The sequence below is a fragment of the Aythya fuligula genome, chromosome Z (genome assembly GCF_009819795.1).
Source record: "Aythya fuligula isolate bAytFul2 chromosome Z, bAytFul2.pri, whole genome shotgun sequence".
Taxonomy (NCBI): Eukaryota; Metazoa; Chordata; class Aves; order Anseriformes; family Anatidae; genus Aythya; species Aythya fuligula.
Window position 1 is genome coordinate 13,266,603 of NC_045593.1, and position 26,806 is coordinate 13,293,408.

At 34.2% G+C, this 26,806-nt stretch overlaps 1 protein-coding gene across 4 annotated transcripts in view; it reads left to right on the forward strand.

Moving 5' to 3' along the window:
• NIPBL (NIPBL cohesin loading factor) overlaps positions 1–26,806 on the forward strand; it is a 161,514-nt gene that overhangs the window by 112,268 nt on the left and 22,440 nt on the right. For all 4 annotated transcript variants that reach the window (XM_032205487.1, XM_032205490.1, XM_032205489.1 and 1 more), the window contains 18 exons: positions 6,187–6,369; positions 10,052–10,249; positions 10,430–10,501; positions 10,607–10,696; positions 11,698–11,801; positions 13,407–13,493; positions 14,645–14,876; positions 15,661–15,812; positions 16,187–16,267; positions 17,303–17,403; positions 18,250–18,388; positions 18,598–18,680; positions 19,736–19,868; positions 21,967–22,110; positions 24,987–25,076; positions 25,291–25,505; positions 25,618–25,720; positions 26,646–26,744. In XM_032205487.1, coding sequence (XP_032061378.1) covers positions 6,187–6,369; positions 10,052–10,249; positions 10,430–10,501; positions 10,607–10,696; positions 11,698–11,801; positions 13,407–13,493; positions 14,645–14,876; positions 15,661–15,812; positions 16,187–16,267; positions 17,303–17,403; positions 18,250–18,388; positions 18,598–18,680; positions 19,736–19,868; positions 21,967–22,110; positions 24,987–25,076; positions 25,291–25,505; positions 25,618–25,720; positions 26,646–26,744 — 2,306 coding nt within the window. The remainder of the gene's footprint in view (positions 1–6,186; positions 6,370–10,051; positions 10,250–10,429; positions 10,502–10,606; positions 10,697–11,697; positions 11,802–13,406; positions 13,494–14,644; positions 14,877–15,660; positions 15,813–16,186; positions 16,268–17,302; positions 17,404–18,249; positions 18,389–18,597; positions 18,681–19,735; positions 19,869–21,966; positions 22,111–24,986; positions 25,077–25,290; positions 25,506–25,617; positions 25,721–26,645; positions 26,745–26,806) is intronic.

Here is a 26,806-nt window from a genome sequence, read left to right on the forward strand (position 1 = left end):
CGTTGGGTGAGCTACTTGGATTACCAAGGACTCAGTGCACCATATAAAGAACGTTGTGAAGCATTTTAAGTAAAATAGCAGTGGATAGGACATTGTTAAATTTGCACACTGATATCTGAGTTTACAGCTTTAACCTGTAAGCTGTTCATCACTTACAGGCGATGTGTGCCTTTGCACGGTAGTGCCTGAGTGCTATACTCTAGTAGTACTTAACTATTTTTAAAGCATGTTTGTTTTCCAAACATCTTTGTACAGTGGGGAGGTACTTCAATAACCTCTTTTTTGTTTTTAGCTCTTCATCCAAAATAGAATTAAGCTGTGAGACTATACCATTGCAGTAGTGAAGACAGTTTTATTATGGAGTAACAGTGTGTTTTATTCAATACAGTGTAAGAGTTTGAGGGTTGTTTGAGCTAGGCCAGAAAGAAACAGCTTTCCTTCCTGCGTATATGTCTAATGTAGGATGTTTTATCCATGTAGTTACAGCAGTGACCCAGGGTGACTTGAGAATGATAAGAAAGTAAGCTGATGATAAATAAAAGAGGTAAATCCAAAGCCTCAGTTCATATTAAAACCACTGGAACATCCTCTGTCAAATGCTCAGAGAGGGACTGTAAGGGAAGTAAGCTTGGCCTCTGTAGAATAACAGCAAGACTGAATATACTAGTCATCAGCGAAGAAGAGTCCAGTAGTCAGGTAATGTCTCATGTGCCTAAAAAAAATTATTTGTAGTCTGTTTTCATTTTTAATGTCAAACGAAAGTGTATGACAATGTACTAGTGTAGAATTCCCAGAATGCGGAGAGTGGCTAAATTTAAATTTCTGAACACTGAGAAATGAAAGCTAAGATTCATATCCCCACCCCAAACAGGTGGCATTGTTCCCTTTTAGGCTCTTCTGTGTTCTTGCATACAATGTCTTGATATTTGGAAAAGTTATATTTTAAAATGCAAGTTGCATATAGACATTGGAAATATGAAATTGTATTAACTGTAAGTTTTGCTTAATACCAATTATTACACAAAAATTGAAAAGACTTGATATATATGGGAGACTAACGTATGTAAAAGACTTCATTAACATAAACCTAAGTTTTGAAATGGACTTCAGGGGCCATTTTTCTTCAAGCACTTGTTAGTTTGCCATAATAGATGTATCTGCAACAGGTCATTTAGATATTATGAATACAGAATCGTAGAGTATCCTCAGTTGGAAGGGGATCCACAAGGATCATGGAATCCAACTCCTGACTCCACACAGGACCACCCAAAGATCAGACCATATGTCTGAGAGCGTTGTCCAAATGCTTCCTGAACTCTGGCAGCTCAGTGCTGTGCCCACTGCCCTGGGGAGCCTGTCCCAGTGTCCAACTACCCTCTGGGTGCAGAACCTTTCCCTAACCCCCAGCCTGACCCTCCCCTGATGCAGCTGCATGCCATTTATCTATATAAACAAACCTGGTATTGATTGCTTCCACTCTATTAATTGCTTCTTACAGTTATGGAAGTAGCTTTTTTTTTTTTTTAATGTTTTTGAATCTTTGTGGCTGGTTAGTTCATAGGAGATAACACCAAAATATAAACCACATAATCTGTTTTCCCTATTTTGGAAAGTAAAGGTAAGTCAGCTTTGTAATCAAAGCAAGATAAGAGTTCATTAGCATTGGTTTTGATTTAATGGAATGAGCAAGCCTTTCTGATCCTGGAAAGATTTCTAATGCATCAGGAAGCATAACTTCTTTTCTATACCTGCTTGTCTGAAATTTTTTCATCAAGCTGGGTGAAACTAGTCTGAATACACTGACTGTTGTGTCAAAATGTCATGCTACTGTCCATATTGAATGGATCCAATAAATGTCCATAATGATATTGCCTTTCCTCTCTTGAAGGCAATGCTGGTAATGGATACATTTACCTGAATCAGGCAGGTATACCTGGCTGAAAAAATTAAAGGCAAAATTAGCTCAGATCCCTCTAAAGATCAGGTTTCTGAAAGTATTAACTAAAGTTAAAGGTTATTTAACAAACTTGAAGCCACATATCAAGTTGTGAACAAAAAGTAATGCTGAATATTTGAATCTGATCTGTGCCTTTCTATGTTTTTTAAGCCATATGTAAAGAAAGGAAAAAATATATCCACTAAAATTTTAGTGTTTGTAGAACACTTTCTACTATACATGTCAAGACCCTTTGAAAAGCTTACTAAATATGGCAAGAAGATAGCAGACTAATTCTGTTTTAGCTAAAGTTCTCTAGCTGTTTTTTAACTGTGTTTTATTTTGTGAAGAAATCCTGGTGAGAAAACAAGTGTCCTGGGTCAGTGGATATTTAGTAACAACTGAAGATTCTTGAGTATATTCTCTTAAGAAACCTTTTGGTCATGATGCATGACCTAAAACAACATTGCCTTCCTCTACTAGTAAGCAACTAGTATACAAGTGATAAACAGCATTGTGTAGATCTGGACAAGCAGTGAAGAAGAAATAGTTGTTTATGTTTGCAGCTCTTGAAGTGTTTTTACAGCTATTCTGTGACTAGTCCTTCAGATTCACTAATGTAGAGTGCACCAGCATTGAGATTCCTTACAAATTAAAGATCTGGTTACGGTGGCAATTTCTTTTGTTGTTGTGTTGTGATGTGTAAGTGATGTCTGAAGAACACTGATGCCTGTAGTCCATTCTAAGTATATTTTGTTTAGCGATTGCAGGCATTGCTGTTTCCTGGTGCATTCTTATTAACTTACGGACTAACTTTTTAGTATAGTTACTTTCTCCTTTGCTATTTTAAAAGCCATGCAAACTAGAGGCAAATGTAAGTGGTAGAAGTGGAAACAGGAAAATGAGGTACAAAGTCTTAGCAAACTTACCAAACAAATTGAAAAACTGCAAGTGATCAAACGTTTTTGTATATGCTTTCACATGGTTTCCTGTTATATATTCTTTTAACCATTTTTGAAAATGATCTTGTAAACTGAAAAGGCATTAGCATGAGGCTTACAGCCTAATGTTTGTTGCTGTGTGACTGGATTCTTGTGATGAACTGGATTCTCTTTAAGTATTTCTTTACTACCATGAACAAATAAGAAGTACATTTTTAATACGGAGCACTAAAATGAATTCAGTAACGTGTTTCTAGTGAAGATTGGGTTGCCTTGATTCAACATAGCATACATTGTAAAATAAAATATTATTGACTGGAGTCCCATTGTATATAATATCCCTGAATTTCTTTAAATAATGATGAGCAGTCCTTTTCCATGTATATCAGAATTGTTGATACACATGCAGTCATGCCTAACTGTATGAGTAAAACTCTTTTTAGATTCGGTTATTTACAATCTTCAGGATTAAGGAAACTATGTGCAGCAGGCTTGCTCCAGGGAAGATTGTAAAAGATACAAAATCTTTAAAGATGACTTATTGAGACCTGTACAATATTTTTTTTTATTTTCTGCTATTCTTTTATTGAATAAATGCTTTATATATTTTATCTGAAATATCTGTAACTGGCAAGAGTGCAGTTCAAGCAATTATTTGAGTTTAGCATTGGAGAACATAACACAATCAAGACAACTTGGGACTTTTGAAAATGAAATAGTTATTTTTTCAAATATTTACAGTATTTGCATTTTTATTCTTTCATTGATGTCTAATTAATGTGGTGGCAGTTGACTTATTTTTAAAGACTGTTCCCAGAATTCTCAAAATCAATAAGGAAAGCAAGAATAGGTGTTCCTATGAGTTATAGTAGCCTGTGCTTCTTGTTTATTGTTTTGTTTTTAAGGATTTTCCTACTCAAAAAAACACTACCTTTCATCATACTGAGACTTTCTTTGTGCACAGTGTAAGCAAAGAACAAATTCTGTTCTAACAGTTCCTGAAAGCAATGATCACAACCTTAATATTGTATTGTGAAACATTCAGACATAGTTTTGAAATTAAGTAGGTGTGTTAAGTCACAGAAGACTTACCAATGGATACACAATTCATTACTGATTTGTTTCCTTTTCTCATTTCCTCACCAAGTGATCTTAGTAATTACTCTGCTTTTATATATATACTTTTAATAGTAGCTTCAGAAAGACTTAAGCATTTTTAGAAAGTATTCCTGTTGTTTTATAGCTTTAAAACATCTATGTGAATCTTAACACATCTTTTGTTCCTTTACTTGTAGCTGTTTTTAGCAATGCCTTCATTTGTCAGACTTAATGTAAATTTTATTGTCAGTGAGTAGTTCTGCTGACTTCAGTGCAGTTAACCACAGTGCATAGAACTGAGAGCCAGGCCCACAGGTCTGCACCTGTGGAAATTGTCCTAAAAAAAGTACATGCAAATGTCCTTCTTGCACCTTTCCCCAGATGCTACAGAGGTATACAAAGGGAGGGACATAGAGTATTGGGTGGGGACACCACTGCTCACAGACAGCTGTGCAACCTCCAGATTAGACCTGGCTGGCATCCAGTCAGCTGGTAGCACACACACAGGAACTAATCTGTCTGTGCTGGCATACCTCTCTTCCTATCTTTGCTCAAATGCCTAGCCCGCAAGGAATAATCATTTCATAGCACAATGGTAAACCATGCTGTGAAATGTTTCGTAGCAAACAATATTGAGAATTTAGGTACTATTGCCAGATGGTGAGTATCTGAGATTGCAATTTAAGGCAAATAAATGTGACCATGGTCTGGGGGAATCAGGGACAATTCTTACTAACAGCTTTATTTTATAGATATTTATCTACCTCAGTTCAAAAATGTTCGAAGTAATTATTTTTTTTTGTTGTTATCCACTTAACTGAGAAGACTTGCTTGAATGTACTTGAGAAATACAGAAAAAATAATTTTCTGATTGTAAGTTTCATTGCTTACAGACAGTTTTTTGATTATAGACAGATGTTGAAACCAGAAGTATAAAAAACCATCTAAATTTAATTTAAAAATACTGTTGAAAACTGTTTTCTAATATTAAGGCTCTTCTAATTACAGCTGAAGGTTTTTAAAAAGGGGGAAAAAAGGCTTTAAACTTGGATTAGGAGATGGGATATTAGTGTAAAAATTGAAATAAATTTTAGAAAGTTATGTTACTGATACAGTGAATGCAATTAAAAATGAAAAACCATCTGGAATATGGTATTTGGAAAGATTTTGTTTCTATATATATATGTATATATAATATGCATATATATCTAGCAAAATTAGCAGGTGATTTCCTTTGTATCTAAACAATCATGTATACCTTGGGGAAGGAGAGAGGAGCACTTGTGACAGTAGCAGTTATTCTTTTGCTGGAGAGAGTTAACAGATAGTCTGTGCAGTAAAGCTCTTTGGTAAATAATGATGACATCAAATAAACAAAACACCAATAAATGATTTTGAATTAATTTGATTTCCTTGTCTCTTCTAAAAAATTTGACTGCAAATCTCCTTCATACTGACTGCGTATGTGTCTAACAGTTTCAAAATGTAATGAGAATGGTAAAATGTTGTCTGTTATGTCAGTGGTAAAGATACCTGATGTGATCCAGCTTGATGTTTGTCTTTCCAAAACAAAAACAAAAACAACAACAAAAAAAAACTTTCAACTTTGTTTTGTAGCAAAATCAAGAAAAAATGTGGGTTGAGTTGTAAACTTATCAGTAGGATGTAAATCCAAGACAGTTTGAGATGTCAATCATTTGGCATACATTTAGGGATAAGAACCTGAAGATTCTGCTGCAGATTGTGCCTACTGGAAAAGGAAAGATTGCTTACTGTCTTATATACACTAAGTGATATGATTGAGAATAAGCAGAACTTAATGAGACACAATGAATCCTTAATTTACCTTTCAGGAAAACCTGTTAAATGCAGAGAATGAAAAAAATAGGATTAAATGTTGTGGTAGTAGAGCAGGGGTGTCATTTTGCTAATGTAATTCACCAATTTGGATTTGTTTTTATTTATATGCCTGACAAAATATTTTGTTGAAAGTAATGTTTATGCAATTTATTATGTTAATTCCCAGTTGCAGTGTGAACAATATACACAGTTTTACAAAGACCTGTCAAATACATCCAGGTATATCTAACCGTGGTATTGTTAGTAGGTATACTGTAATCAATTCCTGAAAAAGGACTGTAGTGTTGGTCCCTTTTTTTTTTTTTTTTTAATCTTCAGGTTCACATGACTCTTCTTACTCTCCATTAATAGGTAGCATAGATCAGTCAGTGTTAAAGGAGTTGCCTCCTGAGCTCCTGGCAGAAATTGAATCCACCATGCCACTTTGTGAACGTGTGAAAATGAACAAGCGCAAACGTAGCACAGTTAATGAGAAACCAAAATATGCTGAAATCAGTTCTGATGAAGACAATGACAGTGAAGGCGCTTTTGAATGTAAGTAGTACACCATTCTGTTCCTACTGCTAAAGAAGACTAATATTTTGCCGTTACAAAAGATTCTTTTTTCAAGTTGGCTAGTATAGAGCATATGAAATTAAGTTTGCTGTCCAGACAACTACCTGGCCAAAAATCTTTTTTTTTTTAATTTTAAAAGAATAACTATTTAAATTTGTAAGCCATAATGAAAATGGGAAAACACTTCCTGGATTTTTTTTAATTGTGCTACGAAACATTTTTAGACAGTCAGATTAAAGATAGCCTGTAAAGCAGCTCAAAAAACTTATATACAAAACTACAAAACAATGCAGGGGAAAAAAAAAGTCAGTACCTAAATTTTAAATTATTCTTAGTTTCACTGATAAGAAAATTGAAGAGTTCCCTCTTGAACTTTTTCTGACATGATATATTGAGAATATTACTGCCCAGAAGTTTCTTAAAATATTTCCTTTTTTACTGTTTCCCTGGTATATTGCTGGAAAAACTGATCACTTCTGATGGGTTCTCAAAATAGTATTTATTGGTCATACTAGTCTTGAATTAAGTGATCTCAAAGGGAGAGAAAAAACTATCTATAGTTAGAATTTTGCTGTGTGATGAGGTAATGTTCATGAGAGTCAAAAAATTGTTATACACCTCTTAAGTTAGGAAGGGATTTTCTACTTCATAATAAGAGTATAGTTAGTTTGTAGATATGGAAGTTCAGTTAGCCAGCACTGAAAAGAAAATCCATTAAAACAGAGTGAATCAGCTGAGTCTAAGTAATGTCTTAGCTGCATTACCTATATAGGGATACAGCAGAAGTGCCTATTACTGCTAACCAGAGGAGAACTTACAAAGTTTTTTTGATTTTCTTTTGATTCTTAGTCTTACGGTCCAAAAGAGAAAGATTGGTTTATCTTGCTTTTTTAATATGTTTTAATATGTTCTCATCTAACAGATATGCAGGGCTTATGCACATGTACACATAGAAATTGTGGTAGTAATATCTCTGATCTTTATCAAAGAAACAGAATAGAATGTCCCTTTGTTTGTTTGTGGTTTGTTGTGTGTTTTTTTTTTCCCCTGTAAAATACATTGAATAATGCTGCCTTGACCATGAGTAACAGATCTTGTAATCAGACTTAATTATGGCAAATTATCAATGATGATTTGCTTCATTCAGGATTCTATATTCTCTCTTTATCATATAATACCACCAGTTTATAGTGTTAATGATCTGGGACAGGGAATTAGAAGAAGTAAAGCAAAATTATTTAAGTTGGTTGGGAATGGAGAAGTTTGTCAGAAATTTCAGAGACACTTTTTCAGAGACACGGCATAGCTATTAGTCACAGTGGCTGCTGAAATTCTTAAAGATGAAATAATGCAAATTAAATACATTTACAGTACTTATATACTCAAAGTTATTCTAGATTTATTATGTACAGCCAAGAGATCAGGCCAACAGATTCTAAACAATTCAGTGAGGACATCTGATATAGATATGAATTGTTATATTTCTCAGAGAATAGTGTAGATCTGGATTTTAAAAAGAGACAAAATGATGAAGAGAATGTAAATTTTGTAACAAATACACTGAATAGATTTGTACTGTTACAAATATCTATTTCAAAGTTATTTTGGGTATCTAAATGTAAACTTAAAAATGGACACAGTAATTGTTTTAGAAGATTTTTTTTATTATCTCATTCCATTTAACTAAATGATGAGAAATTAAAAATTGATGAAATTTTTCTCCTACAGCAAGTAATCAATGTGTTATTATATAAATGTTTGGCAGAATTCAGAAGCAAATGAGATACTTACAATCCAGATATGTACGTATACAATTAATAATATTTTTAATGTTACTAAAGCTTACACTTTTAGTCAGTTTTACTTACTTCAAAGTAAACTTTTTAGAGCAGTGTCTGATTATGAGAATCTGTTGGCATGATCATCTTATTTGCCTTTCAGAACCAACACAGCTGTAACACATTCTGTTTTGCCATGCAGCATTGATAAAAATTGACCATTTTATCAATGGTCCAGTTTTCAGCTGGAAAATGATACTGGTAGTTACTTTTCTCATGGAGATGTAGCTGGGGTCAGAATTCATCTGACAGGATTTAAATAGCTATTGGCGATGTGTAAGCTCTGGAGATGGAATTCATCTACCTGTTTCATGAGGGAATACTGTCTCACGAGGGAAAGAAGCAGCAATTAAGATGTTTGAAGTTTTTTTTTCCATTAAACACTTTATCCAGTGCATGCAGTTCAGGTAACCCAGATAGCCACTCATTTCCTCAGTTGCTCAACTCAACCATTTTAGAACAGAAACCATTAGTAGTTCAGACATCTTTAACATGACTGTTCTGTCTCCAGAAGGAAGTCTGATCCAGAAGCAACACAGCTCAAAGACCAAGCTAAGTTATTATCTTAAAGTATTGGACCACCTCTTTCCAGAAATTTAATAGTGTGTTTTTGGAAGTGGGAAAAGTGGGTGCAGTGATGAGCATTATTATCACCTTGGCTTCAATCATTTTTTATTCATACTGAGCCTGGGCTACCTGTTGGGTATACCCTGATATATATAACAGTCTCTTTACTGTGATGCTCAGTTAGCTGGCATTGTGGAAATGATTTATCAGTTCTCTTCCAGTTCTTTATAAATGTTCAGAGCCATTTTGATCAAAAACAACCCTATGTACAGGCATACTTCTCTAAACTTCAGGAGAGTTTGGTAGAGACATACCAAGGGGCTGTTATATGTTGCTTCACAACAATAATAAACTCTAATAGTATAGAATATTTGGGAGCCATTTTGATCTTCACAGTACAGCCCTTATTAGACGTCTTTTTGTAAGCCCAATCATCCCATTTTATTAAATATTGGAGAGTTTCATGGATGAAACTACATCCTCCTCCATGTCCTTTTTGTATTATGTTTTAGCACCTTCTCCCTTAAAGATGTACAGACTGTCTTTGAAAATAACAGAGTACGCTCTGTTCCTCTTCCCACAATATCTTATTACCAACAAATCTCGGTTTCTGTAGAGAACTTGTATCCCAATTTCTTCAAAGTCAGTTCTGCTGTGTTTATTGGTCTTGACTGAAAACTGGTTATAAAAACCTTCAGAGGTATATACTCAATTCTTAGCACAGAATTGTGACTCCAGCTTTCTCCTTTAACTGAACTAACTGCCATAAATATTACAGGACAAGCTTTTGGCTGTCTTGGCAAAACAGAATTTAAAAAAAACAACAACAACAAAAAAAAAAACAGCTAGATTTTTAAGTCCTGTTGAAATTTGTTTTGTTAGGTGGGCAAAGTGAGCACTGAATTGGACCTAGTAATATTCACAATTATGTAACTGAAGGAGTTATGTCAGTGCTCTCATATGAAAGGATGAAAATTATTTTGATTTGTTTCACTCTACTTTGTTTAAAAAGACAAACATGCTTTAAAGTTATCTCTTAAGTATTTGCTAGTGTCTTTGATTTCAGGCATGATTTTAATGTAATTAAAAATGAACTGTTAAATTAATGCCATAATAGAATTTTATGTAATGGTTTTAGAGTGTTTCACTTGTTTTATGGTACAGCTATATATAGTCATTTTACTTGTAAATACATAATTTTGAACTATAAAAAAATGATTTTTTATACTTAGAATGAAAATGCATTTCATTTCTAGCTTCTCGAAAAAGACATAAAAAGGATAGAGATGAAGCTTGGGAGTATGAAGAACATGACAGAAGAAGTTCTGGTGACCACAGAAGAAGTGGTCATTATCATGAAGGAAGGAGGACTTCTGGTAGTGGTCGATACCGTAATCGCAGTCCCGATGACTCTGATATGGATGATTATTCTCCTCCTCCTAGCCTCAGTGAGGGTAAATGAAAAAAAAAAGAAAAAATTTCTTACATAATACTAGTGCATTTTTAAAGGATAAGTTGAACTTTTTGAAATAAACATCTTTACATGCAGTATTTAATATAAGCATAAGAAATATAAACAACCCTTTATATCATTTTGAGAAAGTATTTGTTTTACTCTTTATTCTTTTAACTAGTGGCAAGAAAAATGAAGAAAAAAGAAAAACAAAAGAAGAGGAAAGCTTATGAGCCTAAACTAACACCTGAAGGTAATTTCAGAAGACTTATTTTCTTCAGTTTGTATTTTCTATGTTGTATATGAAACAATTATACATACACTTCTTTTTTCTTTTTTTTTTTTTTTTTTTCACCAGAAATGATGGATTCTTCAACTTTCAAAAGGTTCACTGCTTCAATAGAGAATATTTTGGAAAATCTGGAAGACATGGATTTTACAGCTCTTGGTAATATGTCTGAAATTTTCAAACTGCTTCCCCAAATAGAAACGCAACAGAAGCCAAAAAATTTGCATTTCAGTATTTTCAGACTTCCTTCTGACTGATTTAATTGCCTGTGATACATGTTAGGGTATGCTGTGTTTATATGGCTTCCACCTAGAGTGGACTTTACCTTTCCAATTTCACTTGCTGCTTGAGGCAGAGGATCTCGCTTCCTCCACCTTGTAGAATCCAACAGGGTCATAAATCATAATGAGACAAATAATAATCTACTGGAGTTCATCTGTTGTGGCCTTTGACCTTACATGCTTACAGCTGAGTTACTGAATCTCTGTGTAGTCCTTAGTCCTTTCACTTGAAAATCAGCAAGCTTAGCTTCAGTGTCAAAGTAGTTCAGGCTAACCAAAATGACTTTCAACAAAAATGGATAATGGAGAACTTAAATATTCTTTTCCCTACAATCTTTATCACAGGATTAGAACAAGGAGGGGAGCATAGTAAACAAATCAGTACAGTCTCAAAGCAATCTTGCCTATACGCTTGGTTTTAAAAGTGAAGTCATTGTCTCTTTCTAGGTTTTGTAATGTCATGTTTTTGTGTGTATGTTTAGTATCATATGCATTTTTCAATTACTGTTCTGTCCCAGATTCAAACTATAATCATTTGTGATTTATTATGCTGAAATGAGGGTGGTACTGCAAGAGGTGCAATAAATGGGTTTTGCTATATTAAAAATAGTTGTAGTTGATGATTTCAGAAATGGATGCACGATGTTAGGCTGTTAAACAATATTTCAGAACATGTAATCAGTTATATTGAACAAGTAGTTGTTTTGTCACAACCAAAAATAATCGTCATCTGTCTTTGTTAGATGGAACTATTAGATGCTAGCTGTTTGGAAAATTTTTTTAGCAAGTTTTCTTGCATTTGCTTTTTCATATTGGCTATAAATACTGTATTCTTCAACACGTTATTAGAAATAGTTATGATGATTTTTTTTTTTTAAGGTGATGATGATGAGATTCCACAGGAATTGCTACTGGGAAAACATCAGCTTAGTGAGCTGGGTAGTGAATCTGCAAAAATCAAGGCAATGGGCATTATGGACAAGGTACATCTTCATAGTCTTTACCTCTTACTGAACATTTAATTTCATTAAATTTGCAAAATGGAAATGTCCCCCTGTAATAATATTTCACCCTCTTCAGTTGTGAATGAGACATACCATGAACAGGTATGCTTATGCTTGAACTGATCTCAGGTACTTAAAAAGTTACCACATCACAACTGTTACTGTCTCTGACACTGAGGTATTTTTGCTGAATAGTCCTTCTGTGTCAGTGGTAACTGAGAGCACTGTGTACCAACATATAGCACGTGTGCCTGAGCAGTAAAATCTAAAATAACCCATTTTCACAAAAGCACATCAGCCCATAGTCTTTGCTCCTTACAGATATCGTTGAGCAGTCTTTGCTCCTTACAGATAGTGTTGAGCAACTATAGTAAAACAGAACCTACATTCAAAATCAAAAAATCTACCCTTTCTGTTATAAGCTATCAGAGCATTGTAAATATATGGTGGCCATCTGACACATTACTGAATTGCTTATTTCCTCTTTCTCTCTAGAAAGGCTTTTCAAACTTAAAAGATAGGTGCTAAAAGTCATTTTCTGTAAACTGCATATTGTGGTTTCTTTGCTGTACTTTTCCTGACTTCAGTTCAAGACAACTTAGTTTGTTGGTGTAAACTGTTGGTATTATACCTCTAGAAATAATTTTCTTGGTTTCCTTATTTAACTTTGTAGAACTCTTGGCTTTGGGCAGTCTTATGCTACCTTCTTACCCTGCCTGCTCTTGACCACTTATATTTATGAAGTGTCTGTGAAGCCACTTATTAAAGAAGTCACTCTGAAGGATTTTTTTTAACCCAAGATTTATAGTTTCCACCTGACTTTTCCTTCAGTCCTGCCTGCCTTCATCTGTAGGAGGATGTTTTCAACCTGGGTGTTTTGCCCTCTTGATAGTTCTCCCCTTAATCTTAGTTCCATTTATACGCAAGTCCATACCTGTATATTTAAAATCAGAATTTAGTTGATTCTAAGGATGAGCACCTGTGTTATGTGGATGTGTTCTTCGGGAGTTCAGCATATTCTGCACATTATTCAATTGTAATTCTGTAGAACCGTCAGTAAGCGATTTTGAGTTACTTTTTTCATCATGCTAGTTTTTCAAAGTTAAGAAAATTACTAAGAGTATGTTTTCCCTGTGTTAGCACTCAGAGAATTTTATTTCTGCTTTTCCATAAGATTTGGATTTTCTCCTAACGAGTTTCTATATGGTCAGACAGAATATGATTAGTAAGTGGATTTGGTAAATTCCAGTTTCCAGAGTCAAGAATGTATAACTATACAACATTATTGGCAGATATGCTGTTTTCAGTCTATTCCTACAAATTTTGTTGGTTTAAAAAGCAGTTTGTCTGCAATCTTAGAACATATTTCACTAGTTTAATTGTATTATTAGTATTATCAATCATGCTTTGTCAGAAACTGACAAGTTAAGATCAGATCCTTACATCAAAAATACCTTAAAATTTAAGGTTAATACTAGAATTATGTAAAATGTTCTGTCCATGTTCATCTATGCACATTTTTTCAGCAATTTGGAAGCCTTTATGTTCTTACAGCTGCTTGATGTGTTTGTTTTCTTGTTGTAGCTCTCAACAGATAAAACAGTAAAGGTCCTGAATATTTTGGAGAAGAATATTCAAGATGGATCAAAGCTTTCTACATTACTTAACCATGTGAGTTTCAAATTACATCATTTCACACCCCTGTTCAGCATAGGATTTTCTTCATTTGAGTCCCATTCAGTGATAGTTTCAAATGCTTTGTGTGTGCCTGAAAGGAATTTCTGGTTTTACATGTATATGATTAACATATTGTCAAATTTTAAGATTTGAGGTAAAATTCAATTGATTATATTCTTTTTGTAGTAAATGCTATACTGTAGGACTGCTAACAAACCAGAGTGTTGGGAGTAGTTGAGTTATCTTTTGACTTAATTTCAAATTTATAATAGTTTCAATCTGAAATATTTGTGGCAACTGGTATTACTTATGCCAGTGGAAATTTCTTTGCTACTTCTCTATAAAACTTCCCTTAGAAAGGATGGCTTTCTTGTAGAGCATATTCCTTCCCTAATTATTAAGAACTGACAAAACAATATGCTAACAAGAATAGTGTTATTGAGTTTTACAGAAAAAAAATAATCTGCAGAAATTGAGAGAGATTACATACATTGGAAAAGAAGAATATGAGTTTGAAAATGAATGTCTTAAGTAATATGAAAAATAAGTGAATAGGAAGTACTTTTTTTCTGCCCTGTTGCAACATGATTGAACCTTCTTTACCCAGTGTTAAAACTAAATGGATATATTTGATAAGACATGTTTTTAAACCCACTGATATTAAATAGTTGAGTTGGTCTGTGTTAAGTTTTATTCTTATGAATTTCATGTGACTTTTAATAATCTTGTTGTGTGAGAGTTCCCTCTAGTGGCAAAAACTAGGTTGGTAAAAGCAGCAAATGATACCTGTAGACCACTAAGGACAATACTAAATGAATGAGTTCAGTTTTTGCTTTAAGTACATCAGTCTTAAGTAGAGAATGTAGCAATCTTCTTTCATAGCTCTTCCCTATGATATACGGAAAGCTTTTGTGTGTTTTACCAGACCAATCCAGTGGGATATTGAAGACTTATAACTTAGGGAGAAGTACTGCAAACTTGCTGCCAGTAAAACAACCAGTTGATTTATAAAACAAACTATCCTTGTATCATAAATGAATGTGCTTGTTTTAAAGTATATTAAAATGTTGTTGGTATATTGTACTTGGCAAGGATAAATATTTGACTTTTCATTTACACTGTCCTGCTTTTCTTGCCTCTTGCAGAACAATGACACTGAAGATGAGGAGAGATTATGGAGAGATCTTATTATGGAAAGAGTGACAAAATCTGCGGATGCTTGTCTTACTGCTATTAATATTATGACGTCACCAAATATGCCTAAAGCTGTATATATTGAGGATGTAATAGAAAGAGTTATTCAATACACAAAATTTCATTTGCAGAACACTCTCTATCCTCAGTATGACCCTGTATATAGAGTGGATCCTCATGGTGGTTAGTATACTAAATAATTTTAAAATATCTTTTCACATTAGATTTATGTTTTGCTTCATATATACATATGCTTTATATATACATATATATATTGCATGAAGATGCAAGTGATATGACTTCCCTGCATTTTTTTTTTATTTTTTTAATTTAATTTTTATTTTTTTTATACTAATAGTTCTTTCATATGACATATGGCATCTGAATTAATGCTGTATGTTATATTGAGGATAATTAAATACAGAGTAAAGTGACAATGAATTAATTGCATCCTCTGAATAACTTGGTCATTTTAATGTTTAGTTTTACTGTAATAGCCATAGTGTCAGTATAACCGTTTGGACCAGGGTATAAAGAAGTTTGTCTCAAGCTTTTCTTCTGTCTGTAGTTAGTATATGCATCAAAAAGTTATTTCATAGTCATAATCCCTGCTTATATGAAGATTTATTTCAGAGATTTTTTTTTTTGCCTTTAGCATTTTGTTGTCATATACTTATCTTCAGATGTGGGTGTCCAACATCAAGAACTGTTTTAAAAATCCCGAATCCAGAATTCAGAACAATTACTGTTTTGAATTAATTCTGAAATTAAATCTGAAAAAAATAATGTCATATGAAATTCTTGCCTTCCAGCTAGAAATAAATACTTTTGCATCTGTAAACAATTGGATTCACACAGTTGTAATTGTAGAGTTGTTTGGGGGAGATTCTTTGAGAAAACAGTTATCTTTCTATTTAATAGAACTGTAACACTGAAAAAATTAACGAAAATATTTTTGATTTTTTAGGTGGTGTTTTAAGTTCAAAAGCAAAGCGTGCCAAGTGTTCCACCCACAAGCAAAGAGTCATAGTGATGTTGTATAACAAAGTTTGTGACATTGTCAGCAGTTTGTCAGAGTTGTTAGAGATACAGCTTCTTACTGATACAACTATTCTTCAGGTAAATTTTGGCTGAAGAATGTCTGAGAACATTGTGGGTTTTTTGGTTTTGTTTTTGTTCCTTTTATTTTCCCAGAGAGACTGTAAAGTGTCAGTGACATAAAATGTGAAATCAGTACATATTTTTGTACATATTTACATAGTCTAACAAGTCTCTGTGTAGTATGTTATCTTCCTGTTCTCTTCTTCAATGTTCAAAGGCTTTTATTGTACACCTAAGAATAGTTTAGCATGATTGTACTCAATTTGCAAATAATGTGAATTAATATCTGTTGTTGAATACCTTATCTGATGAATGAATAGCCCGCTTGTAACATAGCATGAATATCAGTTTGCCAGTCAAGTATACTTAGAATCATTTCTTTGCATTGATAGGTATCATCTATGGGAATAACACCTTTCTTTGTAGAAAATGTCAGTGAGCTACAGTTATGTGCCATCAAATTAGTGACCGCAGTAAGTAATTTTTAATAAGCAATTTCATGTTCCTGTGTGTCCAAGTTACTACGACATAAACATAGGCTGTATTTTTTGCTTTTAGAGAATTAGAGATTTAAATTAATTTTATTTTTTCATGTTTTTACAGTTTGGTATTATAAGCTAGGAATAATATTAAATCTACCTGAGCTGCTCCTATTTGCAGAGGAGCAACTTAAGCAAGGAACTTAATTAATGGTTGTTATGTGGTCTAAAGTTTAAACACAAACCCCTCTCTCTTACCTGTCCTCTCTTGTTTAAAAAATCTTAGCAATGTGATTTTCCTCATTTCCTATGCTAAGATACGAATTTATGCAATGGAATAAGCTAGAGAACTAGCACGATACTTCTATAATAGATTAAGTTATTTTCCTTGGAAGTGGTGGGTATATGAAAAATTCATGGGACAAATAAAATACTATTTCAGGAAAAATGTAGTGTAACATGTATGTGGTCATTTAAGTGGAAAGTGTTCATCTTTGTAAGGATCATATGCTCCTGAACTTATAAAAAGTCCTGAACAAAAGGAGAAGCAAATCCTACAGTCCTAACCATAAATTTAAATAATATTTCATGTCAGGCAAATATTAAAGACAAAGGTATGAAGTAAAACTGGATTGCCAATTATATTCTGTAACTGTGTATGTGTTCATGTTAATTTATGCTACCATAGAGCTTTGCTGTATACTGGGGTCTGAAAGCTCTGTATTATACTATTTGACTTACACAGTATATTTCAACCATTGACAGAAGTGGTTAAGATACACAGTATTTTTAAGAGCTATTTGACATCTGTGTTGTTAGAATACTTTTAAAATCTTTATTTGAAAAAGTTTTCATGCATTTTATAAGGAAATACTTGCTTTGAAGAAATAAAGTAATGCATTAAAAAGAAGGTATGCATTAAAAGTCAAGAGAAGTATATGTTACTACATCTAATTTTTATAGCTTTAGCAAGCAATACTGTAATGTAACAATTAATAAAATTTTAACAATTCTGTAACTGTTAAATAGGTGTTCTCCAGGTATGAAAAACACAGACAGCTAATACTAGAAGAAATTTTCACTTCCCTTGCAAGACTACCAACTAGCAAGAGGAGTTTGAGAAACTTCAGGTAATTTTTGCATAGATTGCTAAGCAGCCACAGCTTTCTATGTGTAGAATTTTCTCTACAGGAAGAGCAGAGTTCCCTGACAAATATATCTTGTAATAGTCACTGCTTCTTATGCTTGGTTACAAAAATAATTGAAATATCCAGTTAGTCTTCTCACTAAGGAGTGATGTTTTAAAGCGTAATGTTAGTGTGCATTCAAAAGGATCTTTGTTTCAAAAATTAAAAAAAAAAAAAACAGACCAGGATGCAGCACTCCAGGTGGGGCCTCACAAGGGCAGAGCAGAGGGGCACAATCCCCTCCCTCCACCTGCTGCCCACCCCTCTGTTGCTGCAGCCCAGGACACAGTTGGCCTGCTGGGCTGCAGGCACACACTGCTGGCTCGTGTCGAGCTTTTTGTCCACTAGAGCCCCCAAGTCCTTCTCTGCAGGGCTGCTCTCAGTGGGTTCTTCTCCCAGTCTGTGCTCATATCTGGGATTGCCCCAGCTCAGGTGCAGCACCTTGCACTTGGACTTGTTGAACTTCATTAGGTTCATATGTGCCTACTCCTTGAGCTTGCGTTTAACTTATAAAATATTTCTGTAGATTTTCAGTGCCTGAGCTTCACAGATATTCTGGTAGTCATCCATGGGCTGTTTCAGTTCTTCTGTCCTACCTAAGAATAATACTTCTTGTTTTTGTTACATCCAATCCTTCACTTCATGAGGGAGAAGCAAATGACTAGTTAAATGTCTAGAATATAGATTTCTAGCTGTAGTAAAAGCATTATAAATCTTATAATTATATAGGGCTCAAAATAATAGTTTTGTTTTATTTTAGTGTTAATGCTGTCCTTTTCATATTAACAGGTTAAATAGCAGTGACACTGATGGAGAGCCCATGTATATTCAGATGGTAACGGCTCTAGTTCTGCAGCTTATTCAATGTGTTGTACACTTACCATCTGCAGAAAAAGATTCTAATTCAGAGGAGGAATCGAACAAAAAAGTAAGGAAGATAATTTTAAGAAATCCTACTTTCTAAATTTTTATTTTTTTTTCCAGGAATGACTGTGTTTGTGGGTATAATGTTTTATAACAGTGGTCTAGTAATCAGACTGGGTAATTTTGTCCACTGTAATTATTTGTTGAATGAGACATACTGATCTAGAAACAATATTTCTATGTATGCTCAAGTGTTAGTCTTCTTATTTTTAGGTGGATCAAGATGTGCTTATTACTAACTCCTATGAAACAGCCATGAGAACAGCACAAAACTTCCTTTCTATTTTCCTTAAGAAGTAAGTACAGTTATGTTCTTTAGTGTATTGATGAAGCCAACTCTGAATAAAGTCTGTCACTCCTCAGGACAAACCTTATTACTTAACAGTGCTAAATACCCACTAGTGAAGTTACTTATAGCAATGTACTTCATAGATCCCTAAGAGAGTTACTTTTCTGGACAAAAAAAAAATATGGCATAGAAATTGTGTGGAGAATTCTTTAAACATGTAAGAAGTATCTGGTAGCTTATATAGGATACTTTTATCAGGTGTCTGTTATCACCTGAAGAATGAAAGAGAAGGATGAATAAATACTTGAGTGGTGAAACGAGATTCATTCAGTCATCAGAATGATTACGATAGAGAAAACCTAGAATCACTTTCATATAGCGGAAGTTAGGAATGTCAATAGCTCACAAGTAAGAAAAAAAATATATGTATGTATGTGTGTGTGTATATATATATATACACACACACATACATACATATATATATATACACACATACACCTGAATAATCTAAGTAAGCATTTTCTAGAAAAAGTCCTGAGGTTTTTACTGTGTTAATTTCCACTGTTAAGCTGAGAGGCTGTTTAAAGATCTAGCCATCTCTCTGCATACTTCTGATATCATTAAAGAAGTTAAGACTGTCACATGTAACTGAAATATATCAGGTATGTTATCTTTTGAATTTTACATTCTGATTTTAACCTTGAAGTACATAATACTGAGAAGTCTTATCACCCTGAAATAAGACAGACCAGGCTTAAAGAGTCTAGAATCGATACCTCCTAAATACGCCACTCCAGCCTGAGTTTCAGAATTTTACCTACCTCATCCATCCTTTTCATGCATGCTTTAACTCAAAATAATAAACGAAAAAGCTTAGGAAAAAAAAATTATGGATTAAAAAATGTTACAACTATTTGTCCTTTACTGGATAAAATTCTTTTTCTTTTAGAATCACTTAAAACTTTTTTTATTCTGATTAACCATAGGATTGTTTTTGTTTACATCAGAAGAAATGCGTAAATGTCTCTAAGATTTACTAATGTAATGCATTCTTTTGAACAGGTGTGGCAGTAAACAAGGGGAAGAAGATTATAGGCCACTGTTTGAGAACTTCATTCAAGATCTTCTCTCCACAGTCAATAAACCAGAATGGCCAGCTGCAGAGTTGCTACTTAGCTTATTAGGAAGGCTCTTGGTAAGGGATTCTTATTTTTAACTACAAAGACTTGTTTATTTCATCTCCATCTATTACATGAATCTTTTTAGGTAGTTGGAGCAGACATAGCATCTAATGATTTTCTTACATGTATCACTTACTGTAAATAATAAAGTTTAGGTAAGAAGATCATTGATAAACAACTTGGAAAAAGCCATATGTATATTGCTTCTCACAGAAGTCCACTACTACTATTCCGTGACATTTTCCACATTTAAAAAATGCCATTCTATACCAGATATTCACTTAGAGTAAATTCAGACTATAGCCATAACTATTCATGTTAAATATCCTCTCTGGGCTGTTCATTTAGCATAGAATCTGAAAACAGATAGGTAGGTAGTTCCTGTATCAATATCATTTGTTTATGGAACATGAAATTTTACAGAAAGTGAACGTTTTTGCTAACATGTTTTTAGAGAGTTGTTCTTCAGTATTCATTACAGTGTAATTAGCACAGTAATTTCACAGAATCACAGAATGGTTAAGGTTGGAAGGGACCTCTGGAGGTCATTTGGTCCAATCCCCCTTCTCAAGCAAGGACACACTCTAGAGCATGATGCCCAAAGGAAGACTTTACAGCCTCTCTGGGCAGCCTGTCCTAGTGCTTTTCCACCCATACAGTGAAGAAGTGCTTCCTGATACTCGTTTAGAACCTCTTGTGTTCCAGATTATGCCCATCACCTCTTGTCTTGTCAGTGGGCACCACTGGCTCCATCTTCTTTGCACCTTCCCTTCAGGTATTTGTAGACATTGATGAGATTCCCCCGTTAGCATCCTCTTCTCACGGCGTAACAGTCCCAGCTCTCAGCCACCCCTCATAGGAGAGGTGCTGCAGTCCCTTGATCATTTTAGTAGCCCTTTGTCAGACTCTTTCCGGTATGTCCATGTCTCTCTTGTACTGCATGGGGCAGATGTGGACACAGTACTCAACTCGCAGTTTCACCAACGCTGAGCAGATCACCTCTCTTGATCTGCTGGCAATACTTTGCCTAATGCAGCCAAGAATACCACTAGCCTTCTTACTGGCAAGGGCACATTGCTGACTTATGATAAATTTGGTGTCTTTTCTGCTAAGCTGCTTTCCAGCTGGGTGTCCCAGCACAGCTGGGTGGGGATCCATCTCCATATAAGAGAACGTAGCAAGGACCTGAGATCAGCCATGGGACTCCTTCTTTGATGCCTACAGTGCACCCTTCTGCATGAACTGCTATGCAAACTGCTGTATCTGTTGGATGCTTCTGTTAGCTATACTCTGGGACATGTGCCTTTTGGATTAGGCCTTTATGAAGGCCTCTCCACAATGAGCAGCAGCTAAAGGGATACTTGACCCCTTCCCTTAGTGGGGGGTGGCTGCAACAGAAACTCCTGACATCTTAGGTTAGGGGTTGTCCAATCATGCTTGTTAGAAACCCCTAGAGCTCATTAGGAGTATCTAGACATTCTGCAGGCCCACACCCTACTGGTCTCCCATACCTTTGTCCTTGCCTAACAGCAGGCAACCTCAAGTTACTCAGAGTTGCCAGGAGTTTCCCAGTGCTCCTGGACCTTGAACCCAGAAAGTTCTGAAGATTTCTGAAGTTTCCCAAAGCAGGGCCAAAGACTGCTGCACAAATAGCTGCGTCCATTGGTTGTTTCTGTTAGCTGTGCTAACAGCTAATTTGATCTGGGTTTTTGTTGTTCTTGTTGTTTGTTTGTTTTGTTTTGTTTTGTTTTTCTTTTCTTTTTGAATATGTTATGGTTATGTTCCTAGTAAAATGTAGCTTTCGTTACACTTGTGTGAATAATGAGGAAGATGTATTTTGATGGTTAAGATCTAAGCTATATTAGAAGTCTAGTTTATTTTATGAAAGTGTGTATTTAAAAAAACTCTAACAGGCATACATGCAGAGAGAGAGAAGAAAAGAAACAAACAGTAATACAAAATAAGGATTGTATCTGGTGCAAAAGTAAATGACAATTTTACTGAATATGGAAGTTCAGTAGAATTTTTAATAAGGTCACCCAGTATCTTGTGATAGGAATCTCATCTATAAAAATAAAAAAAATTAAAAAGTATATATTCTGTTTTTCTTAGGTTCACCAGTTCAGTAACAAATCAACAGAAATGGCTTTAAGAGTTGCATCGCTTGACTATCTTGGAACTGTAGCTGCAAGACTGAGGAAAGATGCAGTCACTAGCAAAATGGATCAAGGATCTATAGCCAGAATCCTCAAACAGGTGTGTGAGAGATCCCATGCCAGCTGGTTTCAGTTGGATTGAGATGTGTCCATTCAAATGTTTGAAAATTATAAAGATTTATTTAAAAAAGCAAAAAGCAAACAAAAAGTATCTTCAACAAAAAAAATGTGAAGAATCAGTTTTCATCGTTTTCCAGAAATCTAAAGTATATAAGTAAAGTATATAAGTATATAAGTATCCTTATAAAGTGTATAAGTATTATATAGTATATAGTATTATAACTTATATAATATAGTATTATAACTTATAAAGTATATAAGTAATCGTAAGTATCACATTTCTCATCTCATCATGGTTATATTAAGTGGTTAATTACAGTGGTAAAACCAGTTTTATTGTAACAATATAGAGGAAATAATGGAGTGACAACAACAGTTGAATTCTGTCTTCAGAGGCAATAAAAATATATATGTATGTAAGTATTTGCTGTCACAAAGTGGTAATTGGGCTTATGGCACTTATACAGGTTTTAGAGGGTTAGGTCTTCAGCCTGTAAGGTTAGATTTTATATGATGTATCTGGTATTGGTCATCTTTATTATATATGCAGGACTTGCATATATCTTTCACTAGAGAATGCATATGTGCATTTCTGAAAATGCCAATTATCAAAATGTTTCCAAATCTGCAAGGGTGGCAATTATCAAAGTGATATATGCTTTTTAGTTCTCTACTGCACATAGTATGAGAAAATCATCAGGTCTTATGTGTCCTTCTAAAAATACTTGCACATTTCTTATGGGGCCTTCTTTTTGAACTATTACCTGCTTACAGTGTGATCAGATCTAAAGTTGAGTAGTCATATAAAATTCACTATACCAAAATTTCCCTTTCAGTTGCCTGAAAAAGTATCCAGATCTATTTCATGTATTCTATAACGACTGTTACAGATCTATGCTGGAGGAAACAATTCCACAATTCACAGGCATTTAAATAAGAAATCAAAGCTCATCTACTCCTTTGTGAGGCTGATAATTGCCATAACTTTTGTTGATTAGAATATTGTACTATATAGCGTGTCAAATCTTCACGTTCATTGTTTAATATAATGAACAATATGTGCTAGTGAATTATTATTCTCTTCTACTGGCAGTGATTCTGACAATTCTACATCAGATTTTGTAGGGAAGTGTTTTAGAAGGAACCCTTTCACTTTCCCTATCTCCAGAAGTTATAAAGGTATTGAAAGATAATTCCAGGAAGATATGTATGCAAATGGTAACCTGATTTTTTTTTTTTAATAAGATCAGGGAGTAACTAGGCATTGGCATCTGCAGAAAATGAAATTGTTTTGGGCAATTGAGTGCTAAAAGAATTTTTTTCAGTTATTCAGGAACTTAACATCAATGATGGTGGATAGTACCATCCATACGTTATGGAAGTACAGTGCATTTAAATTATACAGTACAATTAAAGTAAGGGTAAAAGTAAGGGTAGATAGTGTACTGTTTATAAATGATTTATAACGTAAGAAAAAATAACTACATGGAAATGTTTGTGTGACAGCTAAGCTTGAATTTATTACTCAGATGGAAAGACAGTAAGAGGATCCATTGGTAGACATAGCTTCAGTCATGAGGAAATTATTGTTTCCAATCAGAAAGGAGCTTACACCTCTACAGATTGTTCTTTCCTGTTGAGTTGAACACTCAGAAGACTTGATGTTTCTTTCTACCCTCTGATATTGCTACCAGGGTATTCCCCAATGACTGATGAATGCTTATAAGTGTCTACTGTGGTTTGGACTCTTGAACTGTATAATTAGATTCATGAGAAAATCTATTCATTAGTTTCTGTCCTTATACTCTGATCCTCTGGACTGTAACTATACCTTTTTCCACTTGCTCATGTTTGCAAGCTATAGTATGTACTGCATTTGTGACAAAATTCTCAAACTATGCTGTTCCTGCTGAGGTTAAAGTTCTTTAAATTTTGAGGTTTATTGCTGGAGAAGAAAATTTTTTGTAGCTGAAGAAGATTAAACCAGAAATTATTCTGTTCTACTTTTATAGTATTGAATACGATTTTATTTATTGTCTTTTTTTTCTCTGTTGTTTTGTATTTTTTTTACTTATTTGAAAATACTTAGTGTTCATTAAGCGCGTGTTATCCACAAAAGTTAAAATTAAAACATTTAAATTATAATTTGTACATATAGGAGGGTGCTAAATGTTTATAAATGAACCTACATCACCATTATGTGCACTGAAATGTAGTTTAATCTCAGAGAGCATGATTCTTTAATGCCAGAACCCAGAGGTGTTTAGTAACATCCTCTGTAAATTCTTTCCCTAGATACATTGAGCACAGTTCCTGCACTTTCTCTTTGGAGGTGCTTTATCCCTGGTAACAGTTATGCCAAATATTTTTGGCATTCGGAATAAGTTATTTTTATGTCTTTAATGTTTCCCATACCTTTTTACTGTTGTCTGTGGTTTTCATTTGCATCTTCTGTGCCTGAGAAGTCACTGTTTCATTTTTTTTATTGTCAGTAATACATGTATAACTAACATTGATTTTTAAATGTTAAACCTTTCGTCAGTCTGCTATGTGTGATTTCAGTCCTTCTTTTTTTCTCAGTGACATAGTATCTTAACACAAGATCATAGAAGGAGAATTAATCATACCAGTCAATACGTTTTAACACGAGTCTTAAACTGTTTTTAATCTTGTTTAGACTTCAGAGTCACAAAGTCTAATTTGCTTTAGTTTGTATGCAGTTTACAGGTAACTGCTTAAAATATTGTTCTGCAATTATCAAAACAACTACAGTTTATATGTGGACACGCAGATTATCAGATAATAATTACCTCTGAGCAATATTCTGTTTTATATCTATCTTTCTCCTTCTGACAGGTTTCAGGAGGAGAAGATGAAATTCAACAGCTACAAAAGGCTTTGCTGGATTATCTGGATGAGAACACAGAAACTGATGCATCACTAGTGGTAAATTTCAGCTTTCTGATGTATATAAAAATAATTTCAATAATATGTTGACTAAATAAAATGACTTTCAGTCATGCATCAATTAAATTGACACTTTAACATACACTGTTGTTTGTCTTTTCCAAAATATGGTTGATGCATTAGACTCAATCTCATTATAAATCTGTTAATTTCACTCTTTTATCTCTTTTTCTTTTCTGTTGTATCTCTCCAGTTTTCTCGGAAGTTTTATATAGCTCAGTGGTTCCGTGATACAACTATGGAGACAGAGAAAGCAATTAAATCACAGAAAGATGAGGATTCATCTGAAGGAACTCATCATGCAAAAGATGTTGAGACCACAGGACAAATCATGCACAGAGCAGAAAGTCGCAAAAAGTTTCTTCGCAGCATCATTAAAACTGCTCCGTTTCAGTTTAGTACATTAAAGTATGTTACACTACTGCTGATTTCTTTATTAACCTTTATTAAGGCATCTTATTTGATGCTTTTAGCTATTTTTGATAAACATGTCCTAATTATTGCATTGAATTTGTTGCAGGATGAATTCTGATACTGTGGACTATGAAGATGCGTGTTTGATTGTTCGCTACTTGGCCTCTATGAGGCCGTTTGCCCAGAGCTTCGATATTTATTTGACACAGGTAAATTGTGCCAGAAGTCGTAGTACAGTGAAACAGAGTTTGTTTCTGATTCTAAACACTTTTGAGGTAGTGTGCAATACCTGCTCATTGCTGAGCACAGGTATTTGTGAGGCAATGAGGACACTATGTGTTTTCATATAAAACACGTGTGTTTTCATTTCAGTACTGATGGAAAATAAGTGCTTATTTTTCTTTTTTCTTGCATGCGCTTGTAATTTTCTTTGTGTATGTATATGCAAAATGATTATATTAAATGCACACAGTAAAGGGTTAATTACTGAATGTTGAAATCTTTTCCACAGCTTTTGTAAGATGCTTGCTTATTTGGTAATGCTAACCCATGAAATGTATCTTAATTTGATTTGAAAATATATGTCAACATGGTTATTCATTTGTACAAGTGCATGTTACTCCCACTCACTTCAGAAGTTGTTTGACAGTGTGGTTTCTTTCATTTTCCTGGGAGGACTAAAATGTTGGCCTGGTGACATGTTTGAACTCCAGGAACGTGTTAGGTCGCATTACTTATACTGATCCACATACGTAGCCAGTTCTAGAGTTAGAGTGTCCAAATTCAACTGTCCTGTTAAAGGAAGCATGGCAAAAGCCTCATCTGAATGGCAAAAGTACAATTTAAAGTAAAGGGACTTGGAGTGAACATATGGACCTTGTATGAATTTGCTTGGAATAGCCTTAGAGATATAGCAAATCCTGGCAAATACTTATGCTGAAGTCATCAGTGCTGTGGAGCATCATTTATATGTGCCTCTTTACTGCCTAAGAAAATATATTCAGTTTTTAGTAGACAAATACCCTTGTTTTAGTTAAACAGTGTACATGTTGTTCTTCTGCATTTTTGCCTTTATTAAGCCCTGTTTACTACCTTCCCGAAGCAACTGAAATTTTCTTTTTGTTCTCTTACTAGATTCTGCGTGTACTTGGTGAAAATGCAATTGCTGTTCGAACAAAAGCCATGAAGTGTTTGTCTGAGGTTGTTGCTGTAGACCCCAGTATTCTTGCCAGGGTAAATAATAAAAAATAATATATCCCATCATGCATATGCATATTTTTATCATACTTAGAAGA